Genomic DNA, 23,154 nt, shown 5'->3' with positions numbered 1-23,154 from the left:
AAGAGACAGAGAGAGGGGGTAGAGGAGGGAGATAGGAAAGAGAGAGAGAGGGGGTAGAGGAGGGGAGATAGGAAAGAGACAGAGAGAGGGGGTAGAGGAGGGAGATAGGAAAGAGACAGAGAGAGGGGGGAGAGGAGGGAGATAGAAAGAGACAGAGAGAGAGGGGGAGAGGAGGGAGATAGGGAGAAAAAAAGGACAGAGTAAGAAAGAGACAGTGAGAGAGGAGGGGAGGGGAAAGAGACAGAGAGGAGGGGGAGGGAGGGGAGAAGGAAAGAGACAGAGAGAGAGGGGGAGAGGAGGGAAGGTAGGAAAGGAAAGAGACAGAGAGAGAGAGGGGGAGAGGAGGGGAGGAAGGAAAGGAAAGAGACAGAGAGAGAGTGAGAGAGGGGGGAGAGGATGGGATATAGGAAAGGAAAGAGAGAGAGAGAGAGCGAGAGAGGGGGAGATAGAAAAAGGAAAGAAAGAGAGGGAGGGGAGAGGAAGGTGGAAAGGGTAAGAGAGTGTAAACATGTATCCGGGTGGGTTACAATAACACACCCAGCCGGGCCTCTCCACCCCTGACCCCTCAATAACCCCTGGGGTCACTGCAGCCCTGAGACGGGAGCGTGCACGTGTCAGGGGGATGGAAGAGTGCATGTGTCAGGGGGATGGAAGAGTGCACGTGTCAGGGGGATGGAAGAGTGCACGTGTCAGGGGGATGGAAGAGTGCATGTGTCAGGCTGGTTGTTTTGTTCAGGAACTAGAGAACATCCTTTTAACGTTTCTGGTCTGTTGTCTTTTAGGGAGATTCTCACTGAGAATCGTACATTTTCATTTGTTCACAGATAAAAGGTCTGCAATACAGTGAAAGTGTACTTCCTCTAAGTTCTTAAAAGGGGAACTGACAGCATTTAAAGCAACATTAAATATTTTTTAAATCTGTTCATATACACACCCAGGAAGAATAAGAATATTTTTTACATTTTCTGACAAGCGAGCAGTTAGATTTGGTCATTTTGTAAATTAATGTAATGTCTGTGAATTACGTAAAGTAAGGCATTTGTTAAATTTCTATAGCAACCTAGTTTGTCATTTTCCTAATTAATAGACACCGCAGTAAATGAAACCTAGTAAAAAACATCTGTCTTTTCCAGGGCCGGGAATGCAGACCGTTGAGCCATAGCCAATCAGAACTACAGCCTATATGCAACACGGGCCTGCCATCATTCAATTTCAACTGGACCGCGTGTTTACAGGAAGTAAACAACAGCACAACTTCAGATCATTAGAACTCATTTACCAAAATAAAGAAAAATAGACCTGAATGGATTTCTGTAAATATGTTAACACCACAGGAGTCCTCTTACATTTGGGAACTTTTACAATCCTATTGATCAAACAACCATGAAAAGTTAGGCTCTCTCTCCCTCAGTTGTCTAAGCGCATCAACAACAAGATCAACAACTAATGTTAGCCAGAGCGAGATGAGCTCAAATCTAACGAGGGAACAGTAGATAAACCCACTAAAACTTTTTCCAGTAGCCTGCTCGTCCTTCTGCAGCTTGCCTGCCAAAGCGTGCTTGTCCCAACCCATGTTTTGATAACTGAATGGGAACTTGCCTGCCTGCCTGCCTGCCAAATACATTTCTGTCACACCCTGATCTGTTTCACCTGTCCTTGTGATTGTCTCCACCCCCTCCAGGTATCTCTTATTTTCCCCAGTGTATTTATCCCTGTGTTTCCTGTCTCTCTGTGCCAGTTCTTTTTGTATGTTCAAGTCAACCAGCGTGTTTTCCCGTACTCCTGCTTCTATCCTCCTTTTTCTAGTCCTTCCGGTTTTGACCCTTGCCTGTTTTCTGGACTCTGTACCCGCCTGCCTGACCATTCTGCCTGCCTTGACCTCGAGCCTCTCTGCCACTCTGTACCTGCCTGCCTGACCATTCTGCCCTGCTGCCACTCTGTACCTCCTGGACTCTGTACCTCCTTGACCTCTCTGAGTACCTCCTGGACTCTGTACCTCCTGTCTCTCTGCCACTCTGTACCTCCTGGACTCTGTACCTCCTACCTCCTGTCTGCCACTCTGTACCTCCTGGACTCTGTACCTCCTGTCTGCCACTCTGTACCTCCTGGACTCTGAACTGGTTTTGACCTTCTGCCTGTCCACCACCCTTCTCTTGCCCACCCCTTTGGGATTGTTAATAAACATCTTGGACTCTAACCATCTGCATCTGGGTCTCGGCCTTATAATTTCATTGACAACTAATAGATATGCTAACTGTGGATAACAGTCGTTTTAAGTTTAGCATAGCTAGCAAAGCGTTTCACATTTCTTGCTAGCTAACCAAATGACACTTGCAACTCTAGCTGTGTAGCCCCTGATAATCGATATGAGGGGAAATATTCAGTCACTCCCCCACTTATCCAATGACATGACATCCCAGGGGTGTCAAACACAATCAGCACACGGCTGTATTGAACAAAAAACTATGAATTTGCAGGCCAGACAGCCTATTCGTTTTTACAACAACTACAAAAAACATGCAACTGCGACCAAAACTGGCCAAATATGGTTCTTTACAATGTAAATAGTACATAGTATTTTAACATATTAAAACAAAAGAAGAGGAACCGTTTTTGTCCAGACTTTGCTGCTATGCTTGCAGATATAATGTGATCCTAATCAAAAGGTATTTCATAATTCCAAATAATAAAAACGTTAACTATAGGTTGTTGTAACATTTCAACTTAAAACATGTTCTGCTTTTTTGTACTGTATGGGTCACTGGTGTGGTTGGTAAGGGTCACTGGTGTGGTTGGTATGGGTCACTGGTGTGGTTGACTACAGTATTACTGTATGGGTCATTACTGTATGGGTCACTGGTGTGGTTGACTACAGTATTACTGTATGGGTCACTGGTGTGGTTGGTAAGGGTCACTGGTGTGGTTGGTATGGGTCACTGGTGTGGTTGACTACAGTATTACTGTATGGGTCACTGGTGTGGTTGACTACAGTATTACTGTATGGGTCACTGGTGTGGTTGACTACAGTATTACTGTATGGGTCACTGGTGTGGTTGACTACAGTATTACTGTATGGGTCACTGGTGTGGTTGGTATGGGTCACTGGTGGGGTTGAATACAGTATTACTGTATGGGTCACTGGTGTGGTTGACTACAGTATTACTGTATGGGTCACTGGTGTGGTTGAAAACAGTATTACTGTATGGGTCACTGGTGTGGTTGGTATGGGTCACTGGTGTGGTTGAATACAGTATTACTGTATGGGTCACTGGTGTGGTTGACTACATGGATCACTGGTGTGGTTTACAGTATTACTGTATGGGTCACTGGTGTGGTTGAATACAGTATTACTATATGGGTCACTGGTGTGGTTGGTATGGGTCACTGGTGTGGTTGAATACAGTATTACTGTATGGGTCACTGGTGTGGTTGACTACAGTATTACTGTATGGGTCACTGGTGTGGTTGAATACAGTATTACTGTATGGGTCACTGGTGTGGTTGGTATGGGTCACTGGTGTGGTTGAATACAGTATTACTGTATGGATCACTGGTGTGGTTAACTACAGTATTATTTATTATTATTTATTTGTCAAAAGCGCCTAATACAACAAGTGTAGTGAAATGCTTACTTACAAGCCCTTAACTAACAGTGCAGTTCAAGAAGAGTTAAGAAAATATTTAGCAAGTAGACTAAAATAAAAAGTAATAATAAAAAGTAAAACAATAAGAATAACAATAGCGAGGCTGTATACAGGGGGTACCGGTACAGAGTCAATGTGGAGGCTGTATACAGGGGGTACCGGTACAGAGTCAATGTGGAGGCTATATACAGGGGGTACTGGTACAGAGTCAATGTGGAGGCTGTATACAGGGGGTACTGGTACAGAGTCCATGTGGAGGCTGTATACAGGGGGTACTGGTACAGAGTCGATGTGGAGGCTATATACAGGGGGTATAGGTACAGAGTCAATGTGGAGGCTATATACAGGGGGTACTGGTACAGAGTCGATGTGGAGGCTATATACAGGGGGTACTGGTACAGAGTCAATGTGGAGGCTATATACAGGGGTACTGGTACAGAGTCCATGTGGAGGCTATATACAGGGGGTACCGGTACAGAGTCCATGTGGAGGCTGTATACAGGGGGTATAGGTACAGAGTCCATGTGGAGGCTATATACAGGGGGTACCGGTACAGAGTCAATGTGGAGGCTATATACAGGGTGTTACGGTACAGAGGCAATGTGGAGGCTATATACAGGGGGTACTGGTACAGAGTCAATGTGGAGGCTATATACAGGGGGTACTGGTACAGAGTCCATGTGGAGGCTGTATACAGGGGGTACTGGTACAGAGTCAATGTGGAGGCTATATACAGGGGGTACTGGTACAGAGTCAATGTGGAGGCTATATACAGGGGGTATAGGTACAGAGTCAGTGTGGAGGCTATATACAGGGGGTATAGGTACAGAGTCCATGTGGAGGCTATATACAGGGTGTTACGGTACAGAGGCAATGTGGAGGCTATATACAGGGGGTATAGGTACAGAGTCCATGTGGAGGCTATATACAGGGGGCACCGGTACAGAGTCAGTGTGGAGGCTATATACAGGGGGCACCGGTACAGAGTCAATGTGGAGGCTATATACAGGGGGCACCGGTACAGAGTCAGTGTGGAGGCTATATACAGGGGGGGGTCAGTGTTGGGTCTATATACAGGGGGTACAGAGTCAATGTGGAGGCTATATAGTCAGTGTGGGGTACTACAGGGGTTACAGAGTCAGTGTGGATGCTATATACAGGGGGCACCGGTACCGAGTCAATGTGGAGGCTATATACAGGGGGTACCGGTACAGAGTCAATGTGGAGGCTATATACAGGGGGTACTGGTACAGAGTCAGTGTGGAGGCTATATACAGGGTGTACTGGTACAGAGTCAATGTGGAGGCTTCATACAGGGTGTACTGGTGCAGAGTCAGTGTGGGGGCTATATACAGGGGGTACTGGTACAGAGTCAGTGTGGGGGCTATATACAGGGTGTTACAGTACAGAGTCAATGTGGAGGCTTATACAGGGGTACTGGTGCAGAGTCAGTGTAGAGGCTATATACAGGGGGCACCGGTACAGAGTCAATGTAGAGGCTATATACAGGGGGCACCGGTACAGAGTCAGTGTAGAGGCTATATACAGGGGGCACCGGTACAGAGTCAGTGTTGGAGGCTATATACAGGGGGCACCGGTACAGAGTCAATGTGGAGGCTATATACAGGGGGCACAGGTACCGAGTCAGTGTGGAGGCTATATACAGGGTGTTACGGTACAGAGTCAGTGTGGAGGCTATATACAGGGTGTTTACAGAGCCAGTGTGGAGGCTATATACAGCAGTCAGTCAGTGTGGAGGCTATATACAGGGTGTTACGGTACAGAGTCAGTGTGGAGGCTATATACAGAGGGCACCGGTACAGAGTCAATGTGGAGGCTATATACAGGGGGCACTGGTACCGAGTCAGTGCGCAGGGGTACAGGCTAGTTGAGGTAATCTGTACATGTAGGTGGGGGTGAAGTGACTATGCATAGATAATAACTATGGACTTCACTGTCCGTGAGACGAGAACAACATGCTCTCTCGTGTTTGTCTATAAAGCACTTCTGAATAAACTACCTTCTTATTTAACATCACTCATCAACATTATAATTATCATTCCTAAAACCAGGTCTCAACCATGGATTACACTCGAGGCCCATGCGATTTCCACAGAGTTGGGTATGGCTGCCTTCTCCTGTTACGCTCCTTGCCTATGGAATAAGCCTGCAGACTAAACTTAAACCTGAGACTCTTGTCCCCCTGTCGCTCATTTTAAATATTTAGTGGAGGATTTGTATTTTTATATGGCTTGTAACTGTTTCTTAACACGTACAGTTTAGGTACAACGATTAACATGTAACACGTGGGGCCCAGCTGTAAAAGAGACCCTGGCCTCAGCCTGCGTTCCTTGTTGAAATCAAGGTAGAGTAATAATAAACAGCGAGTAGCAGCAGTGTACAACAAGGAGGGGGGGGGCAATGTAAATTGTCCGATGGCGATTCTAGTAATTGTTCAGTAGTCTAATGGCTTGGGGGTAGAAGCTGTTGAGGAGCCTTTTTTGTCCTAGACTTGGTGCTCTGGTACCGCTTGCCGTGCTGTAGCAGTTGAGTAGCCTTTTGGTCCTAGACTTGGTGCTCTGGTACCGCTTGCCGTGCTGTAGCTGTTGAGTAGCCAGCCAAGGCTACTTCTCTAATGTTGCTGTGATAGGCCTACATGTTCCTCCTTTGCCTGGTGTGTCGTTGCCGGTTTCGTTTTTTGGTTATTCATTTTCAAGCGTTAAAAAACCGAAGTCAGACTGCAACATTTTAGTAGCCTAGCTAGGACTGTGGCATGTGTCTGTACACTTTCCCTCTGCTGCAAGCAGCAAACCGGACAAACTAAAGCAAGTGGAATTCACTGTTGGGAGCACATCAGGCTGTAATTTGATAAAGTAGATGCCTCAGCTGTTGACTGGCTGGTGTGTTCTATTCGGACCGCGGGCCTTGTGTTGGACACGTACACTATACTATTAGCCACATTATTACTGACTTGTGATTGTTCACCTTGCTAGTTTGATTGACATTCCCTGCCTTATTTACATTTGTACATTTCTGCTCAAAAATATTGAGTCATTGAAACATAAACAGTGCCTCCTGAATGGAACAAGACAGAGAGAGAAAGAAAGAGAGAGAGAGAGAGAGAGAGAGAAGGGAGGAAGGGAGTCTCCTGCATCTGGCTGGGAGACAGAGTGAGAGACAAACAATGTACCAGGCCAGCTGTGATTTACCACCTGACAGCAATATGTTTTGGACTACCAAGAAATGTATTGGTGAATTATATGTTCATCTGCTTTGCTTTATCTTGGTCCAGGTCACAGTTGTAAATGAGAACTTGTTCTCAACTAGCCTACCTGGTTAAATAAAGGTGAAATAAAATAAATAAAAATAAAAAATCATGCATTGAACTACATCCATCTATTCTGCCAACAACGCCTTAGTGTACGTCATGGAACTCTGAGTCGAATATAACCTATTTTTAAAAACTCTTATAAAGCTAGTTTTGTAGCATAAACTAGGAATTTGATATTTTTTTTACTGAGATTATGATTGTCTGTTTGTATCATATCTGCAAAGTAGTTAATTAAAACACTGTCAGTTCCACTTTAAAATAAAACCAGTCATTAAATCATTGTCAGTTATTGTCATAAAATGAATCATATGAATCGTACAATAATATTTGTTGTGAAATGTTTAAAGCCCAAACTCACCTGGAGGTTGAGAAAACTCCGTAGATGACAGGGTTCTGGTCGTCTTTGGTCTCCAGAATGAAGATATCCTCTGAAATGAATCACAGTGGGGAACCACAGTCAGAGACAATTAACAAAACAAATACCTTTTCATGCTAGCTTAATGACCTGTACTCATTTTACCAGTACATTGTACCCCGAAACACTGGCAATCAAAAGTGAAAAAGTTACAAGCCAGAAAATCAAACCACTAAACAAACAATTCAATAATTTCCTCTTATCAAAGTCATGATAATACAAATGTAAATCTTCATTAAAACATTTTTTTTTAAACATTTCAGCAGTGTAGATAAAGAGTACCGAGCTCATCAAACTGTGTGTCCAGTCCAGCTGGTCCTGGTACAGAACACACCAGACGGGCCTTGAGGAAGGTACTCCAGCGGTTAATCAGACTCCTCTTCCCTCCGACGTCATTCTAACGGGAGACACAGAGGAGGAGATCGGACATGAAACCAACACCTACATATCTCTCAGTTAGGTACTTTTAGTCTCACTAATATCATTCAAATCGGTCTCTGTAGGATGCTGTTACTGTAGGATCTGCTGTTACTGTAGGATCTGCTGTTACTGTAGGATCTGCTGTTACTGTAGGATCTGCTGTTACTGTAGGATCTGCTGTTACTGTAGGATCTGTTACTGTAGGATCTGATGTTACTGTAGGATCTGATGTTACTGTAGGATCTGCTGTTACTGTAGGATCTGCTGTTACTGTAGGATCTGTTACTGTATGATCTGATGTTACTGTAGGATCTGCTGTTACTGTAGGATGTGTTACTGTAGGATCTGCTGTTACTGTAGGATCTGTTACTGTAGGATCTGTTACTGTAGGATCTGCTGTTACTGTAGGATCTGCTGTTACTGTAGGATCTGATGTTACTGTATGATCTGATGTTACTGTAGGATCTGATGTTACTGTGGGATCTGATGTTACCGTGGGATCTGCTGTTACTGTAGACTGCTGTTACTCTAGGATCTGTTACTGTAGGCTCTGCTGTTACTGTAGGATCGGCTGTTACTGTAGACTGCTGTTACTGTAGAATCTCTGTTACTGTAGGATCTGTTACTGTAGGATCTGCTGTTACTGTAGGATCTGATGTTACTGTAGGATCTGATGTTACTGTAGGATCTGATGTTACTGTGGGATCTGCTGTTACTGTGGGATCTGCTGTTACTGTAGGATCTGCTGTTACTGTAGGATCGGCTGTTAATATAGGATCGGCTGTTAATATATGATCTGCTGTTACTGTAGGCTCTGATGTTACTGTAGGCTCTGATGTCACTGTAGGCTCTCATGTCCCTGTAGGCTCTGATGTTCCTGTAGGCTCTGTTCCTGTAGGATCTGCTGTTACTGTAGGATCTGATGATACTGTAGGATCTGCCTGACACTGTAGGCTCTGCTGTTACTGTAGGCTCTGCTGTTAATATAGGATCTGCTGTTACTGTAGAATCTGCTGTTAATATAGGATCACTGTTAGGATCTGATGTTACTGTAGGATCTGATGTTACTGTAGGATCTGCCTGCCACTGTAGGCTCTGCTGTCAAGCCCTTTGTGAAAATATTGTAGCGAATTCCTATTTACCTTGCAGATGCGTGCCACTCTACTGTAAACCCTCTTGTCCCACTGGCTGGACTCTACAGCTGTCTCCTTTAAGAAGAAGTAAACCTTGTCATCGTCCACACTTTGTGTGTCTGGAATGGAGAAGGAACCCACAAACTCTGGCTCTGCATGGGGAGGAAATTATATCATGATGAGGAGGATAATACAGTATACAGATGTAGGATCTTAATTTGATCACCCCTGTTGCAGGATAACTTTCCTGCATTGCAGGATATTTTAAACTTGTAGTGTATTTGAGGTTTAAAAAGGATTCTAAAGTTTGTGATTTCCACTTTGACATTTCAGACTTCCCCTTACGAAAAATGTCCATTAATTCTAATCCACATAACTCACATTTTCTGTTGCTGCAGGATTATATTCCTGCTGTAACAAATTGGCTAAAATTAAGATCCTACATCTGTAGGAACCCTTTAGAACAGTCTAGAACACGATGAGTGTCTGGAATGGAGAAGAAACCCACAAACTAAGGCTCTGCATGGGAGAAACAAAGGATATCACGATGAGGACTCATCAACTCACTTCAGTATTGGACGTTTGTCTTAGACATAAACGTCAAATAATGACTTGGAGTGATTTGCCTCCTTGAAATGACGAGAAGATTGGCAAGAATCCCGAATTGGCTGAGTTAAGGATAACGGTTGAGGCTTGTGCCTACGACCTAGCTGAGTACATATAATTAGGAAATCTTTTGACAACTGCCATAGAGACTTCTTCTTCTGTCTTCTGCGTCTCACCATTGAGCCAGTGGTCCTGGTAGGCCTCAGTGCGTATATAGTGCTGGTTGCTGCTGTGCACAGAGGTACGGAATATAGCTGCGTTGGTACCCATAAAATCCACCGACGTCCCCGCATACAAATCTCCATCTAGGGGTGAGATTGGGATGGGGTTTGGCTTAAGAAAACATACATACATACATACATACATACTGTACATACATACATACATACATACATACATACATACATACATACATACACACATACATACATACATACATACATACATACATACATACATACATACATACATACATACATACATACATACATACATACATACATACTGTACATACATACATACATACAGTACATACTGTACATACATACATACATACATACATACATACATACATACATACATACATACTGTACATACATACATACATACATACATACATACATACATACATACATACATACTGTACATACATACATACATACATACATACATACATACATACATACATACATACATACATACATACATACATACTGTACATACATACATACATACATACATACATACATACATACATACATACATACATACATACATACATACTGTACATACATACATACATACATACATACATACACTGTACATACATACATACATACATACATACATACATACATACATACATACATACATACATACATACATACATACATACATACATACATACATACATACATACATACATACATACATACATACATACATACATACATACATACATACATACATACATACATACACATCTTCATACATACATACATACATCATCATACATAGACATCAATACATTACATACATACATACATACATACTGTACATACATACATACATGCATACATACATACATACATACATACAACATACATCAATCTGGCTGGTTTATAAGGCTAAGAGTAAAATACATACATACATACATACATACATACATACATACATACATACATACCAACATACATACATACATACTTACATACATACATACATACATTACATATCGGTTTCATTGTTTTGGAAACTTACATACATACATATATCATATATAAAATCTATTATTCTGAAATATGTCTGTCATATTTATTGGACAGTATATTGTTTATATAATATATAGCCTGTGTGAATATGGAATTCAGCAAATACTTATGGATATTCAATCACATAGAGAGGTACCATAGAACTCCTAAAACGCACAGAGCAGGACCTCATTCCCAGTGGTAGCAACTAACTCTGTTGCCCCTAATTATGAACCATATGTTTTATGTACTGGGGTCTGGCGGGATTTACGTCCACTTCAAACTATGTGAGAACAAAATCATGTGGTTCTCTCCACTAACTCCCTTCCTGGTCACACCATTTCTGGAGGCTGGAAGGGTGGGTTTGATTACCGCATCGGTCACATATTGAATATTGTGTGTCACAGTCAACGTTAACAGTTCTGTAAGTCATTGTGGAGGAAATGGTCTCCTTAATGTCAATATTTTCCATATTAGCTGGATATATTACTTACCGGTGAGCCTGGTCATTCTCTTCAAATACTGAAAATATAGCACGTGTCCCTGTCAACGTTCTGTATGTCACTACAAGGGTTTCGTATGTGGACATTGTATTTGTATATGACTTACCGGTGAGCCTGGCGGTGAAGGGTTCCCGTGGACTAAAGGGACATTTCCCCCGGCCAGACTCCACAGCATGGCTCTGCAGACGGAACAACGGCTCCTAGGAGACCCACAGAGAACCATAGAGATTCGATATAGTTCTATTCTACTCATGCTATGTTCTATTGTCTGGGATCATACAGCCAGTTGGGTTCTCATTTGATCGGGCAGACAGGAATAAATATCTCTCCGGGAAGAAGAAGGGCGGGGATATATATTTCATGATTAACTACTCATGGTGTGATTATGATACAGGAACTCAAGTCCTTTTGTTCACTCGATGTAGAATACCTCACAATCAAATGCAGACCGTATTACCTCCCAAGACAATTCTCTTCGGTTATAGTCTCAGCTGTGTATATTCCCCCTCAAGCCGATACCATGACGGCCCTCAAAGAACTTCACTGGACTTTATGCAAACAGGAAACAACATATCCTGAGGCTGCATTTATTGTAGCTGTGGATTTTAACAAAGGAAATTTGAGGAAAACTCTATAGACGTTCTATCAACACATCGACTGTAGTTCTCGCGCTGCTAAAACACTCGACTACTGCTACTCCAACTTCTGGGATGCCCTCCCAGCCCTCCAGCCCTCCATTCAGCAAATCTGACCACGACTCCATTTTGCCCCTCCCTTCCTATAGGCAGAAACTCAAACAGGAAGTACCCGTGCTGAGGACTATTCAATGCTAGTCTGACCAATCGGAATCCACGCTTCAAGATTGTTTTGATCACGCGGACTGGGATATGTTCCGGGTAGCCTTTGAGAATAACATTAACAAATACACTGATACGGTAACTGAGTTTATCAGGAAATGTATAGGATATGTTGTACCTACTGTGACTATTAAAACTATTAAAAGCACTCGTGCCAAACTGAAAGCATGGTGACTGGGAATACGGCAGAATACAAACAGTGTAGATATTCCCTCCGTAAGGCAATCAAACATTTTGTCACTAAAGCACCTTATACCACCCACCACTGCGACTTGTATGCTCTAGTCGGCTGGCCCTCGTTACATATTCGTCGCCAGACCCACTGGCTCCAGGTCATCTACAAGTCCATGCTAGGTAAAGCTCCGCCTTATCTCAGTTCACTGGTCACGATGGCAACACCCATCCGTAGCACGCGCTCCAGCAGGTGTACCTCACTGATCATCCCTAAAGCCAACACCTCATTTGGCCGCCTTTCGTTCCAGTACTCTGCTGCCTGTGACTGGAACGAATTGCAAAAATCGCTGAAGTTGGAGACTTTTATCTCCCTCACCAACTTCAAACATCAGCTATCTGAGCAGCTAACCGATCGCTGCAGCTGTACATAGTCTATTGGTAAATAGCCCACCCATTTTCACCTACTATTTTCACCTACCTCATCCCCATACTGTTTTTATTTATTTACTTTTCTGCTCTTTTGCACACCAATATCTCTACCTGTACATGACCATCTGATCATTTATCACTCCAGTGTTAATCTGCAAAATTGTAACTATTCGTCTACCTCCTCATGCCTTTTGCACACATTGTATATAGACTCCCCCTTTGTTTTCTACTGTGTTATTGACTTGTTAATTGTTTATTCCATGTGTAACTCTGTGTTGTCTGCTCACACTGCTATGCTTTATCTTGGCCAGGTCGCAGTTGCAAATGAGAACTTGTTCTCAACTAGCCTACCTGGTTAAATAAAGGTGAAATAAAAATAAAAATAAAAAAGGCTAAAGGTCAGTATAGAGACAAAGTGGAGTCGCTCAGACACGAGACGTATGTGACAGGGTATCCAGACAATCACGGACTACAAAGGGGAAAACCAGCCACGTCACGGACACGGACATCTTGCTTCCGGACAAACTAAACACCTTCGCTCTGAGGATAACACAGTGCCACGGACGCAGCCTGTCTCCTTCTCCGTGGCCAACGTGAGTAAGACATTTAAGACTGTTTAAGCTCGCGTCCTCAGATAGATGGTACTGAGCAGACCAGCTGGCTGGAGTGTTTATGGACATATTCAAACTCTCCCTATCCCAGTCTACTGTCCTCAGATAGATGGTACTGAGCAGACCAGCTGGCTGGAGTGTTTATGGACATATTCAACCTCTCTCTGTCCCAGTCTCTGTCCTGTCCTCAGATAGTCCCATGGTCCTCAGAGCACAGACCAGCTGGCTGGAGTGTTTATGGACATATTCAAACTCTCTCTGTCCCAGTCTGCTGTCCTCAGATAGATGGTAGTCTGCTGTCCTCAGAGCATGAGCAGACCAGCTGGCTGGAGTGTTTATGGACATATTCAACCTCTCTCTGTCCCAGTCTGCTGTCCTCAGACCAGCTGGCTAGATGGTCCCACTCAGAGCAGCAGACCAGCTGGCTGGAGTGTTTATGGACATATTCAACCTCTCTCTATCCCAGTCTACTGTCCTCAGATAGATGGTACTGAGCAGACCAGCTGGCTGGAGTGTTTATGGACATATTCAAACTCTCCCTATCCCAGTCTACTGTCCTCAGATAGATGGTACTGAGCAGACCAGCTGGCTGGAGTGTTTATGGACATATTCAAACTCTCCCTATCCCAGTCTACTGTCCTCAGATAGATGGTACTGAGCAGACCAGCTGGCTGGAGTGTTTATGGACATATTCAAACTCTCCCTATCCCAGTCTACTGTCCCCACATGCTTCAAGATGGCCACCATAGTTCCTGTGCCCAAGAAAGCAAAGGTAACTGAACTAAATGATTATTGCCCCATAGCACTCACTTCTGTCATCATGAAGTGCTTTGAGAGGCTAGTCAAGGATCATATCACCTCTACCTTACCTGACACCCTAGACCCACTTCAATTTGCTTAGATCCACAGATGATGCAATCGCCATCACACTGTACACTGCCCTATCCCATCTGGACAAGAGGAATACCTATGTAAGACTGCTGTCCATTGACTACAGCTCAGCATTCAACACCATAGTACCCTCTAAGCTCATCATTAAGCTTGAGGTCCTGGGTCTGAACCCCGCCCGGTACAACTGGGTCCTGGACTTTCTAACGGTCCGCCTCCAGGTGGTGAAGGTAGGAAACAACACCTCCACTTCGCTGATCCTCAACACAGGGGCCTGTGCTCAGCCCCCTCCTGTACTCCATGTTCACCCATGACTGCGTGGCCACGCATGCCTCCAACTCAATCATTAAGTTTGCAGATGACAAAACAGTAGTAGGCCTGATTACCAACAATGACGAGACAGCCTACAGGGAGGAGGTGAGGGTCCTTGGAGTGTGGTGTGAGGAAAATAACCTCACACCCAACGTCAACAAAACTAAGGAGCTGATCGTGGACTTCAGGAAACAGCAGAGGGAGCACCCCCCCTATCCACATAGTCGGGACAGTAGTGGAGAAGGTAGAAAGAATCAAGATCCTTGGCGTACACATCATGGACAAACTGAAATGGTCCACCCACACAGACAGAGTGGTGAAGAAGGTGCAACAGCAACTCAAAGTTGGTTTGGGACCTAAAACCCTCACAACATTTTACAGATGCACAATTGAGAGCATCCAGCCGGGCTGTATCACCGCCTGGTACGGCAACCGCTGTGGAACACTAGTCACTTTAATAATGTTTACATATTTTGCATTACTTATCTCATACTGTATTCTATTCTACTGTATCTCAGTCTGTGGTGCTCTGACATTGCTCGTCCATATATTTATATATTCTTAATTCATTCCAATCCTTTAGATTTGTTTGCATTGTTGTGAAACTGTTAGATATTACTTGTTAGATATTACTGCACTGTTGAAGCTAGAAACAAAAGCATTTTGAGACACCTGCAATAACAAACATGTGTATGTGACCAATAACATTTGATTTGATTTGATATGTGGATCGGTGCAGAGAATGATGTCACATCCACAATAGCATTAGCCTCCTCTACCACAGAGAACCATCTCAACCACCACACTGTAATAATTTCATCTCTGCAATAGCATTAGCCTCCTCTACTGGAACAGAGATTTTAGTCAGAGAGATGGAACAGAGAGTTAGGGTCAGAGTTTAGTCAGAGAGATGGAACAGAGAGTTAGGGTCAGAGTTTAGTCAGAGAGATGGAACAGAGAGTTTAGTCAGAGAGATGGAACAGAGAGTTTAGTCAGAGAGATGGAACAGAGAGTTTAGTCAGAGAGATGGAACAGGGAGTTTAGTCAGAGAGATGGTACAGAGAGTTTAGTCAGAGAGATGGAACAGAGAGTTTAGTCAGAGAGATGGAACAGAGAGTTTAGTCAGAGAGATGGAACAGAGAGTTTAGTCAGAGAGATGGAACAGAGAGTTTAGTCAGAGAGATGGAACAGGGAGTTTAGTCAGAGAGATGGAACAGAGAGTTTAGTCAGAGAGATGGAACAGAGAATTTAGTCAGAGAGATGGAACAGAGAGTTTAGTCAGAGAGATGGAACAGAGAGTTTAGTCAGAGAGTTGGTACAGAGAGTTTAGAGAGAGAGATGGTACAGAGAGTTTAGTCAGAGAGATGGAACAGAGAGTTTAGTCAGAGAGATGGAACAGAGAGTTTAGTCAGAGTTTAGTCAGATATGGAACAGAGAGTTTAGTCAGAGAGTTGGTACAGAGAGTTTAGAGAGAGAGATGGTACAGAGAGTTTAGTCAGAGAGATGGAACAGAGAGTTTAGTCAGAGTTTAGTCAGATATGGAACAGAGAGTTTAGTCAGAGAGATGGAACAGGGAGTTTAGTCAGAGAGATGGAACAGAGAGTTTAGTCAGAGAGATGGTACAGAGAGTTTAGTCAGAGAGATGGTACAGAGAGTTTAGTCAGAGAGATGGTACAGAGAGTTTAGTCAGAGAGATGGTACAGGGAGTTTAGTCAGATAGATGGTACAGAGAGTTTAGTCAGATAGATGGTACAGAGAGTTTAGTCAGAGAGATGGTACAGAGAGTTTAGTCAGAGATGGTACAGAGAGTTTAGTCAGATAGATGGTACAGAGAGTTTAGTCAGATAGATGGTACAGAGAGTTTAGTCAGAGATGGTACAGAGAGTTTAGTCAGATAGATGGTACAGAGAGTTTAGTCAGAGATGGTACAGAGAGTTTAGTCAGATAGATGGTACAGAGAGTTTAGTCAGATAGATGGTACAGAGAGTTTAGTCAGAGAGATGGTACAGAGAGTTTAGTCAGAGAGATGGAACAGATAGTTTAGTCAGAGAGATGGTACAGAGAGTTTATTCAGAGATGGTACAGAGAGTTTAGTCAGAGATGGTACAGAGAGTTTAGTCAGAGATGGTACAGAGAGTTTAGTCAGAGCCTCTCTCTACTGGATTATTGGCATGGGAAACATATGTTAACATTGTCAAAGCACAGGAAGTAGATAATAAACAAAAGTGCACAGACATACACATGGGCCTCCTCTCCCCTCCCCTCTCTCCTTTCCTCACCTCAGTGCTGTGTCCCAGGTCTATGTAGGTGCATTGTGGGTGGTAGGCCCCGGTGCCACAGACGTACACATGGGTCTTATTGAAGGGCTGGAGGAGACGCACGTAGTTGGCGCAGTCAGTCTGAAACAATGTTAGGATTTACATTAAACATACATGACACACATCTACAGTACTGTCATAGTTAACATAGAGGTTTAACATTAAATATTAAGGCCATTTAGAAGACTTTTATCCAAAAGTGTGTGCAGACAGACAGTATGAGAATCAAAGCCTTGATAATGGCGTTGAAAGTGCCCTACCAACCTGAGCTACAGAGGACCATCCAAAATCCTGTTCCTCTACCCACCAGCCTCATTTAACCCGTTCGCTATCTTTGCCTCAGGGCCGGTTATTTATGAAGAAATCCACCAATAATAATTGATTGAACCGTGTCAGATTAGAACGTCCTGTCTCCTCAGGTTGTTACTGTGTGTAAATATAAAGAAGATGTCAGAGGGATGAGACGTCTCCCCTGGGTCTCATAATACACAACAACAACATGAGCATCAATAAAGACGGGCCTTGTTTTAATTATACACCATGAGGGATCCTTGGCCTCGTCCCAGTAACGTGCTCTGAGCCAGAGGACTACTAAATAAGGCCTCAGATCTTCAGAGCACCTAAACAGCATTGTGGGAAAGTTCATCCCGTGTTGTTCATCCATGTTTGTTCTGGCTCTTTGTTACTTACCGACAGGTTCTTCCCTGCCAATCTGCAGTGTTCGACGTGTTCCTCCACAGCTGGCCAGTAAATCTAAAGGAGGGAGGGAGGGAGGGAGGGATACAGGTGAGGCTTAAAATATGGATACGGTACAACCTTTCATCATTACTTTATGATACCCCCATCTGTGTTTAATTGAGAACGTGTCGATCTAAGAGAACACAGTTGGGAAGGAGCCCTAGACTGATTCAAAACAGAGTCATGGTAATGGCATGGTGCTGGCCTTAACTCTACATTTACACCTAGATAGGAAGATTCACTGAGGTGCTGTCTGTACCGTGCGTGTAGGAAGAGCCAGGCTGTCCGAGTGGAGAAGGTAGATGTGGTCTCTACCCCCTACCAGGAGCCAGCCACGGTCCTCATCCAGCAGCAGAGACTGGTAACCTCCACTCACTCCTCTGTCCCAGAAGACACTGGAACTGTTCATCAAACGCAAGTCTGCAGAGAGGGAGGGGCAGAGGGGGGAGGGGGGAGAGAGAGAGAGAGAGGGAGGAGAGGGAGGAGAGGGAGGGAGACAGGGGGAGGGGGTGAGGGGAGAGAGAGAGAGAGAGAGAGAGAGAGAGAGGGAGAGAGAGAGAGAGAGAGAGAGAGGGAGGAGGAGAGGGAGGGAGACAGAGGGAGTGGGTGAGGGAGAGAGAGAGAGAGAGGGAGGAGAGGGAGGGAGACAGAGAGAGAGAGAGCGAGAGAGAGAGAGAGGAGAGGGAGGGAGGGAGGGAGGGAGGGAGGGAGGGAGGGAGGGGAGGGAGGGAGGGAGGGAGGGAGGGAGGGAGGGAGGGAGGGAGGGAGGGAGGGAGGGAGGGAGGGAGGGAGGGAGGGAGACAAGGGGGGTGAGGGAGAGAGAGACAGAGAGAGAGACAGAGAGAGAGAGACAGAGAGAGAGAGGAGCGGGAGAGAGGGGGAGGGAGACAGGGGGAGGGGGTGAGGGAGAGAGAGAGAGAGAGAGGGAGGAGAGGGAGCAGGAGAGAGGGGCAGGGGGAGGGGAGAGAAAGAGGGAGTTAATGTTTTGAAGTAACAGAATCAATTGAATCAGAATTGGCAGAGAGCAACTATTGGTCAAAAACAAACACTAAAAAACTTGGACTGCATTTATCACAACCATCAGTTTGGCAAAAACTACATACAATTATAAGTGCTGTTTTTATTTTAGCTTTCCAAATCCAGTCTGTAGTCTGAGTACATTGATAAACAACATGTCAATCAAAGCTCATTCACTCAGTCAAAACAACAATGAAATCAGCCTATTTATGAAAAACGGTCCCTGGATACTCAAGTTGGAAAGTACATAGTTGCAATGTGTGTAATTCCAATAAACATAGCAACACAATCTCCCCTAAAAACACACACACATGTCCGTCCAGCACGCACGAGTCGAGCAACACCAGCGAGCACTCTTCAACCTATCTAGGGATCTTGTGTTTAACCAGGCAGAAAATGACCTGCACAATCACAGCAAATTAACCCTGTAGCCTCTGTGCTCTCTCTCCTGATAAATCAGAAGAAAAGTCCTGGCTTCTCAATTTAACTCCAAAACAAGTCCTATAAAGTAGATGTTTACAGTGCTATAAACCTACATTATGTCATAGTCTAGAGACAAGAGTCTAGAGACAAGAGACAAGAGTCTAAAGTCTAGAGACAAGAGTCTAGAGCCTAGAGTCTAGAAACAAGAGTCTAGAGCCTAGAGTCTAGAAACAAGAGTCGGGGGTATAGAGACAAGAGTCTAGAGACAAGAGTCTAAAGTCTAGAGACAAGAGTATAGAGTCTAGAGTCTAGAAACAAGTCAGGAGTCTAGAGACAAGAGTCTAGAGACAAGAGACAAGTCTAAAGTCTAGAGACAAGAGTCTAGAGCCTAGAGTCTAGAAACAAGAGTCAGGAGTATAGAGACAAGAGTCTAGAGACAAGAGTATAGAGTCTAGAGTCTTGAGACAATATTCTAGAGTCTAGAGTCTAGAGACAAGAGTATAGAGTCTAGAGTCTTGAGACAATAGACTAGAGACAAGAGTATAGAGTCTAGAGTCTAGAAACAAGAGTCAGGAGTATAGAGACAAGAGTCTAGAGACAAGAGTCTAAAGTCTAGAGACAAGAGTATAGAGTCTAGAGTCTTGAGACAATAGTCTAGAGTCTAGAGACAAGAGTATAGAGTCTAGAGTATTGAGACAATAGTCTAAAGACAAGAGTCTAGAATATTGAGACAATAGTCTAGAGTCTAGAGACAATAGTCTAGAGTCTAGAGACAAGAGTATAGAGTCTAGAGACAATAGTCTAGAGTCTAGAGACAAGAGTATAGAGTCTAGAGACAAGAGTCTAGAGTCTAGAGACAAGAGTCTAGAGTCTAGAGACAAGAGTCTAGAGTCTAGAGTCTAGAGTCTAGAGACAAGAGTCTAGAGTATTGAGACAATAGTCTAGAGTCTAGAGACAATAGTAGAGTCTAGATACTAGAGTCTAGAGACAATAGTCTAGAGTCTAGAGACAAGAGTCTAGAGTCTAGAGTCTAGAGACAAGAGTCTAGAGTATTGAGACAATAGTATAGAGTCTAGAGACAATAGTCTAGAGTCTAGAGACAATAGTATAGAGTCTAGAGACAATAGTATAGAGTCTAGAGACAATAGTCTAGAGTCTAGAGACAAGAGTATAGAGTCTAAAGACAATAGTACAGTCTAGAGACAATAGTCTAGAGTCTAGAGACAAGAGTATAGAGTATTGAGACAATAGTATAGAGTCTAGAGACAATAGTCTAGAGTCTAGAGACAAGAGTATAGAGTCTAGAGACAATAGTCTAGAGTCTAGAGACAAGAGTATAGAATCTAGAGACAATAGTATAGAGTCTAGAGACAAGATTCATAACTCTAACCTTCTGCTGTATAAGACAGCTTTGGAAGAAGGACGAGGACGAGGATGAGGATGAGAGAACGAGGAGGATGAGGAGGACGAGGATGAGGATGAGAGAACGAGGAGGATGAGGAGGAGGATGAGGAGGAGGAGGACAAGGATGAGGATGAGAGAACGAGGAGGATAAGGAGGAGGAGGATGAGAGAACGAGGAGGATGAGGAGGAGTATAAGGCCTCCTTGGTTCAGTTCCACTGCTGAGGTAGCTATCAACAATCAGTGTCTCATGAAATATGTTTAACAAAAATAACTGGTTTATTTACCAAGTCACCCTTCTCCAGGTTTACATTTCACATTTCATGTTAAAAGGATAAATCATTAACATAATATTATCTGTGAACCGCTCAAATATCAAATTAAATGTTTCAGCCATAGACTAAACCTTGATTTAATGAGAAGGATGTGTAGGAAAATAATTCCGGAAAAGCACTGTAAAATCCAACAAATAACTAATAAGACTGGAGATACGTGTGGAAATGCTGTCTGACATCTCCCCACCTACATATACAGTTCATTCGGGAAGTATTCAGACCCTTTATTCCACATGTTGTTACTTTTTGCCTAAAATGGATACAAGTTGTTTTTTTCACTCATCAATCTACCAACAATATATACCCCAAAATGACAAAGCGAAAACAGGTTTTTCGATTTTTTTGGAGGGGCAAATTTCTTACAAATAAAAAACACAGAAATACTTTATTTACATAAGTATTCAGACCATTTGCTATGAGGCTCGAAATTGAGGTCAGGTGCATCCTGTTTCCATTGATCATCCTTGAGATGTTTCGACAATGTGATTGGAGTCCACCTGTGGTAAATTCAATTGATTGGACTTGATTTGGAAAGGCAAACACCTGTCTATATAAGGTCCCACAGTTGACAGTGCATGTCATGGCAAAAACTAAGCCATGAGGTCGAAGGAATTGTCTGTAGAGCTCCGAGACAGGATTGTGTCGAGGCACAGATCTGGGGAAGGGTACCAACATTTTTTTGCACCATTGAAGGTCCTCAAGATCACAGTGGCCTCCATCATTCTTAAATGCAATAAGTTTGGAACCACCAACACTCTTCCTAGAGCTGGCCGCCTGGCCAAACTGAGCAATCAGGGGAGAAGGGCCTTGGTCAGGGATGTGACCAAGAACCCAATGGTCACTCTGACAGAGCTCCAGAATTCCTCGTGGAGACGGGAGAACCTTCCAGAAGGACAACCATATCTTCAGTACTCCACCAATTAGGCCTTTATGGTAGAGTGACCAGACAAATCAAATATTTTTTCTTTATAATTGACACACGCGACGAATACAGTGAAATGTTTACTTTACAAGCCCTTAAAACCTCTTTGGGATGATGCAGCAACATTTCAGCGCCCTGCTACTCATTCCAGGAATATAGTATATGCATATGATTAGTATGTGTGGATAGAAAACACTCAGACGTTTCTAAAACTGTTTAAATCACGGCTGTGACTATAACAGAACGTCTGTTTCATCGAAAAGCGCAGGAAAATCTGATCACTGGAGATGGAAAAAAATATCCAACTCCCATGGTGTTAAAGGTGAACCTAATATATGAAAGCTTGCAGTTACAGCTTCCACAGGATGTATAGAGTCTCCTCATTTGAATCTGAATTGAGGTGGTAGATCCGACCAAAGGGAGGCATTGTCCTTTTTTCCGGACATTTTTCCACACGGCAGGCTATCGAATTTACATCGCCCACTGATGATTTTTATAGCTTATTGACGTGTAGTAATACCTAAAGTTGCATTAGAAAGGTATTTCAAGTGTTTTGTGAAAGTTTATCGTCGACTTTTTAACTTTTAAAAATGACGTACGTTATGAAACGCTATTTTTTTCCGTTTATCACACAGTCTTCATAGAAATCTAGGTTATGGACCGATTTAATCCAAAAAAAAGACCCAGTATTGATTATGGGACATCAAGGAGTGCCAAGAAAGAAGATGGTCAAAGGTAATGAATGTTTTATATTTTATTGTGCGGTTTGTGTACGACTATGCTAATTATTTTTGTTTACAACGGGTCTTTTGGGGTGTTACATGCTATCAGATAATAGCTTCTCATGCTTCGCCGAAAAGCATTTTACAAATCTGAGGTGGCTAGATTAGTGTAGCTTTAATTCAATACCTTGTTTGTGTGTTTTCATGAAAGTTTGAATTTTAACGAAAACGATCAGTGACGCTCTAAAATATCCGCTGATTTGATCCCACAAGGGAACATCCTCCCTAACAAGATTTATTAACCAACAGGTGTAGACCTTACAGTGAAATGTTTACTTTACAAGCCCTTAACCAACAGGTGTAGACCTTACAGTGAAATGTTTACTTTACAAGCCCTTAACCAACAGGTGTAGACCTTACAGTGAAATGTTTACTTTACAAGCCCTTAACCAACAGGTGTAGACCTTACAGTGAAATGTTTACTTTACAAGCCCTTAACCAACAGGTGTAGTAGACCTTACAGTGAAATGTTTACTTACAAGCCCTTAACCAACAGGTGTAGTAGACCTTACAGTGAAATGCTTACTTTACAAGCCCTTAACCAACAGGTGTAGTAGACCTTACAGTGAAATGCTTACTTTACAAGCCCTTAACCAACAGGTGTAGACCTTACAGTGAACTGTTTACTTACAAACCCGTACCCA

At 43.3% G+C, this 23,154-nt stretch overlaps 1 protein-coding gene across 1 annotated transcript in view; it reads right to left on the bottom strand.

Annotated features, from left to right (window-relative positions):
- Positions 1-23,154, bottom strand: part of LOC112255082 (semaphorin-3D) — a 121,760-nt gene that overhangs the window by 26,830 nt on the left and 71,776 nt on the right. Inside the window, exons 3-11 of the mRNA XM_042323733.1 lie at positions 17,889-18,049; positions 17,582-17,644; positions 16,853-16,972; positions 11,409-11,502; positions 9,726-9,854; positions 8,953-9,095; positions 7,673-7,787; positions 7,334-7,403; positions 538-592 (exon numbers count right to left, since the gene is read on the bottom strand). Coding sequence (XP_042179667.1) covers positions 538-592; positions 7,334-7,403; positions 7,673-7,787; positions 8,953-9,095; positions 9,726-9,854; positions 11,409-11,502; positions 16,853-16,972; positions 17,582-17,644; positions 17,889-18,049 — 950 coding nt within the window. The remainder of the gene's footprint in view (positions 1-537; positions 593-7,333; positions 7,404-7,672; positions 7,788-8,952; positions 9,096-9,725; positions 9,855-11,408; positions 11,503-16,852; positions 16,973-17,581; positions 17,645-17,888; positions 18,050-23,154) is intronic.

The sequence above is a fragment of the Oncorhynchus tshawytscha genome, linkage group LG07 (genome assembly GCF_018296145.1).
Source record: "Oncorhynchus tshawytscha isolate Ot180627B linkage group LG07, Otsh_v2.0, whole genome shotgun sequence".
In the NCBI taxonomy this organism is placed as follows: domain Eukaryota; kingdom Metazoa; phylum Chordata; class Actinopteri; order Salmoniformes; family Salmonidae; genus Oncorhynchus; species Oncorhynchus tshawytscha.
The sequence above is the reverse complement of the archived record's forward strand: the minus strand, read 5'-3'. Positions and strand labels throughout refer to the sequence as shown.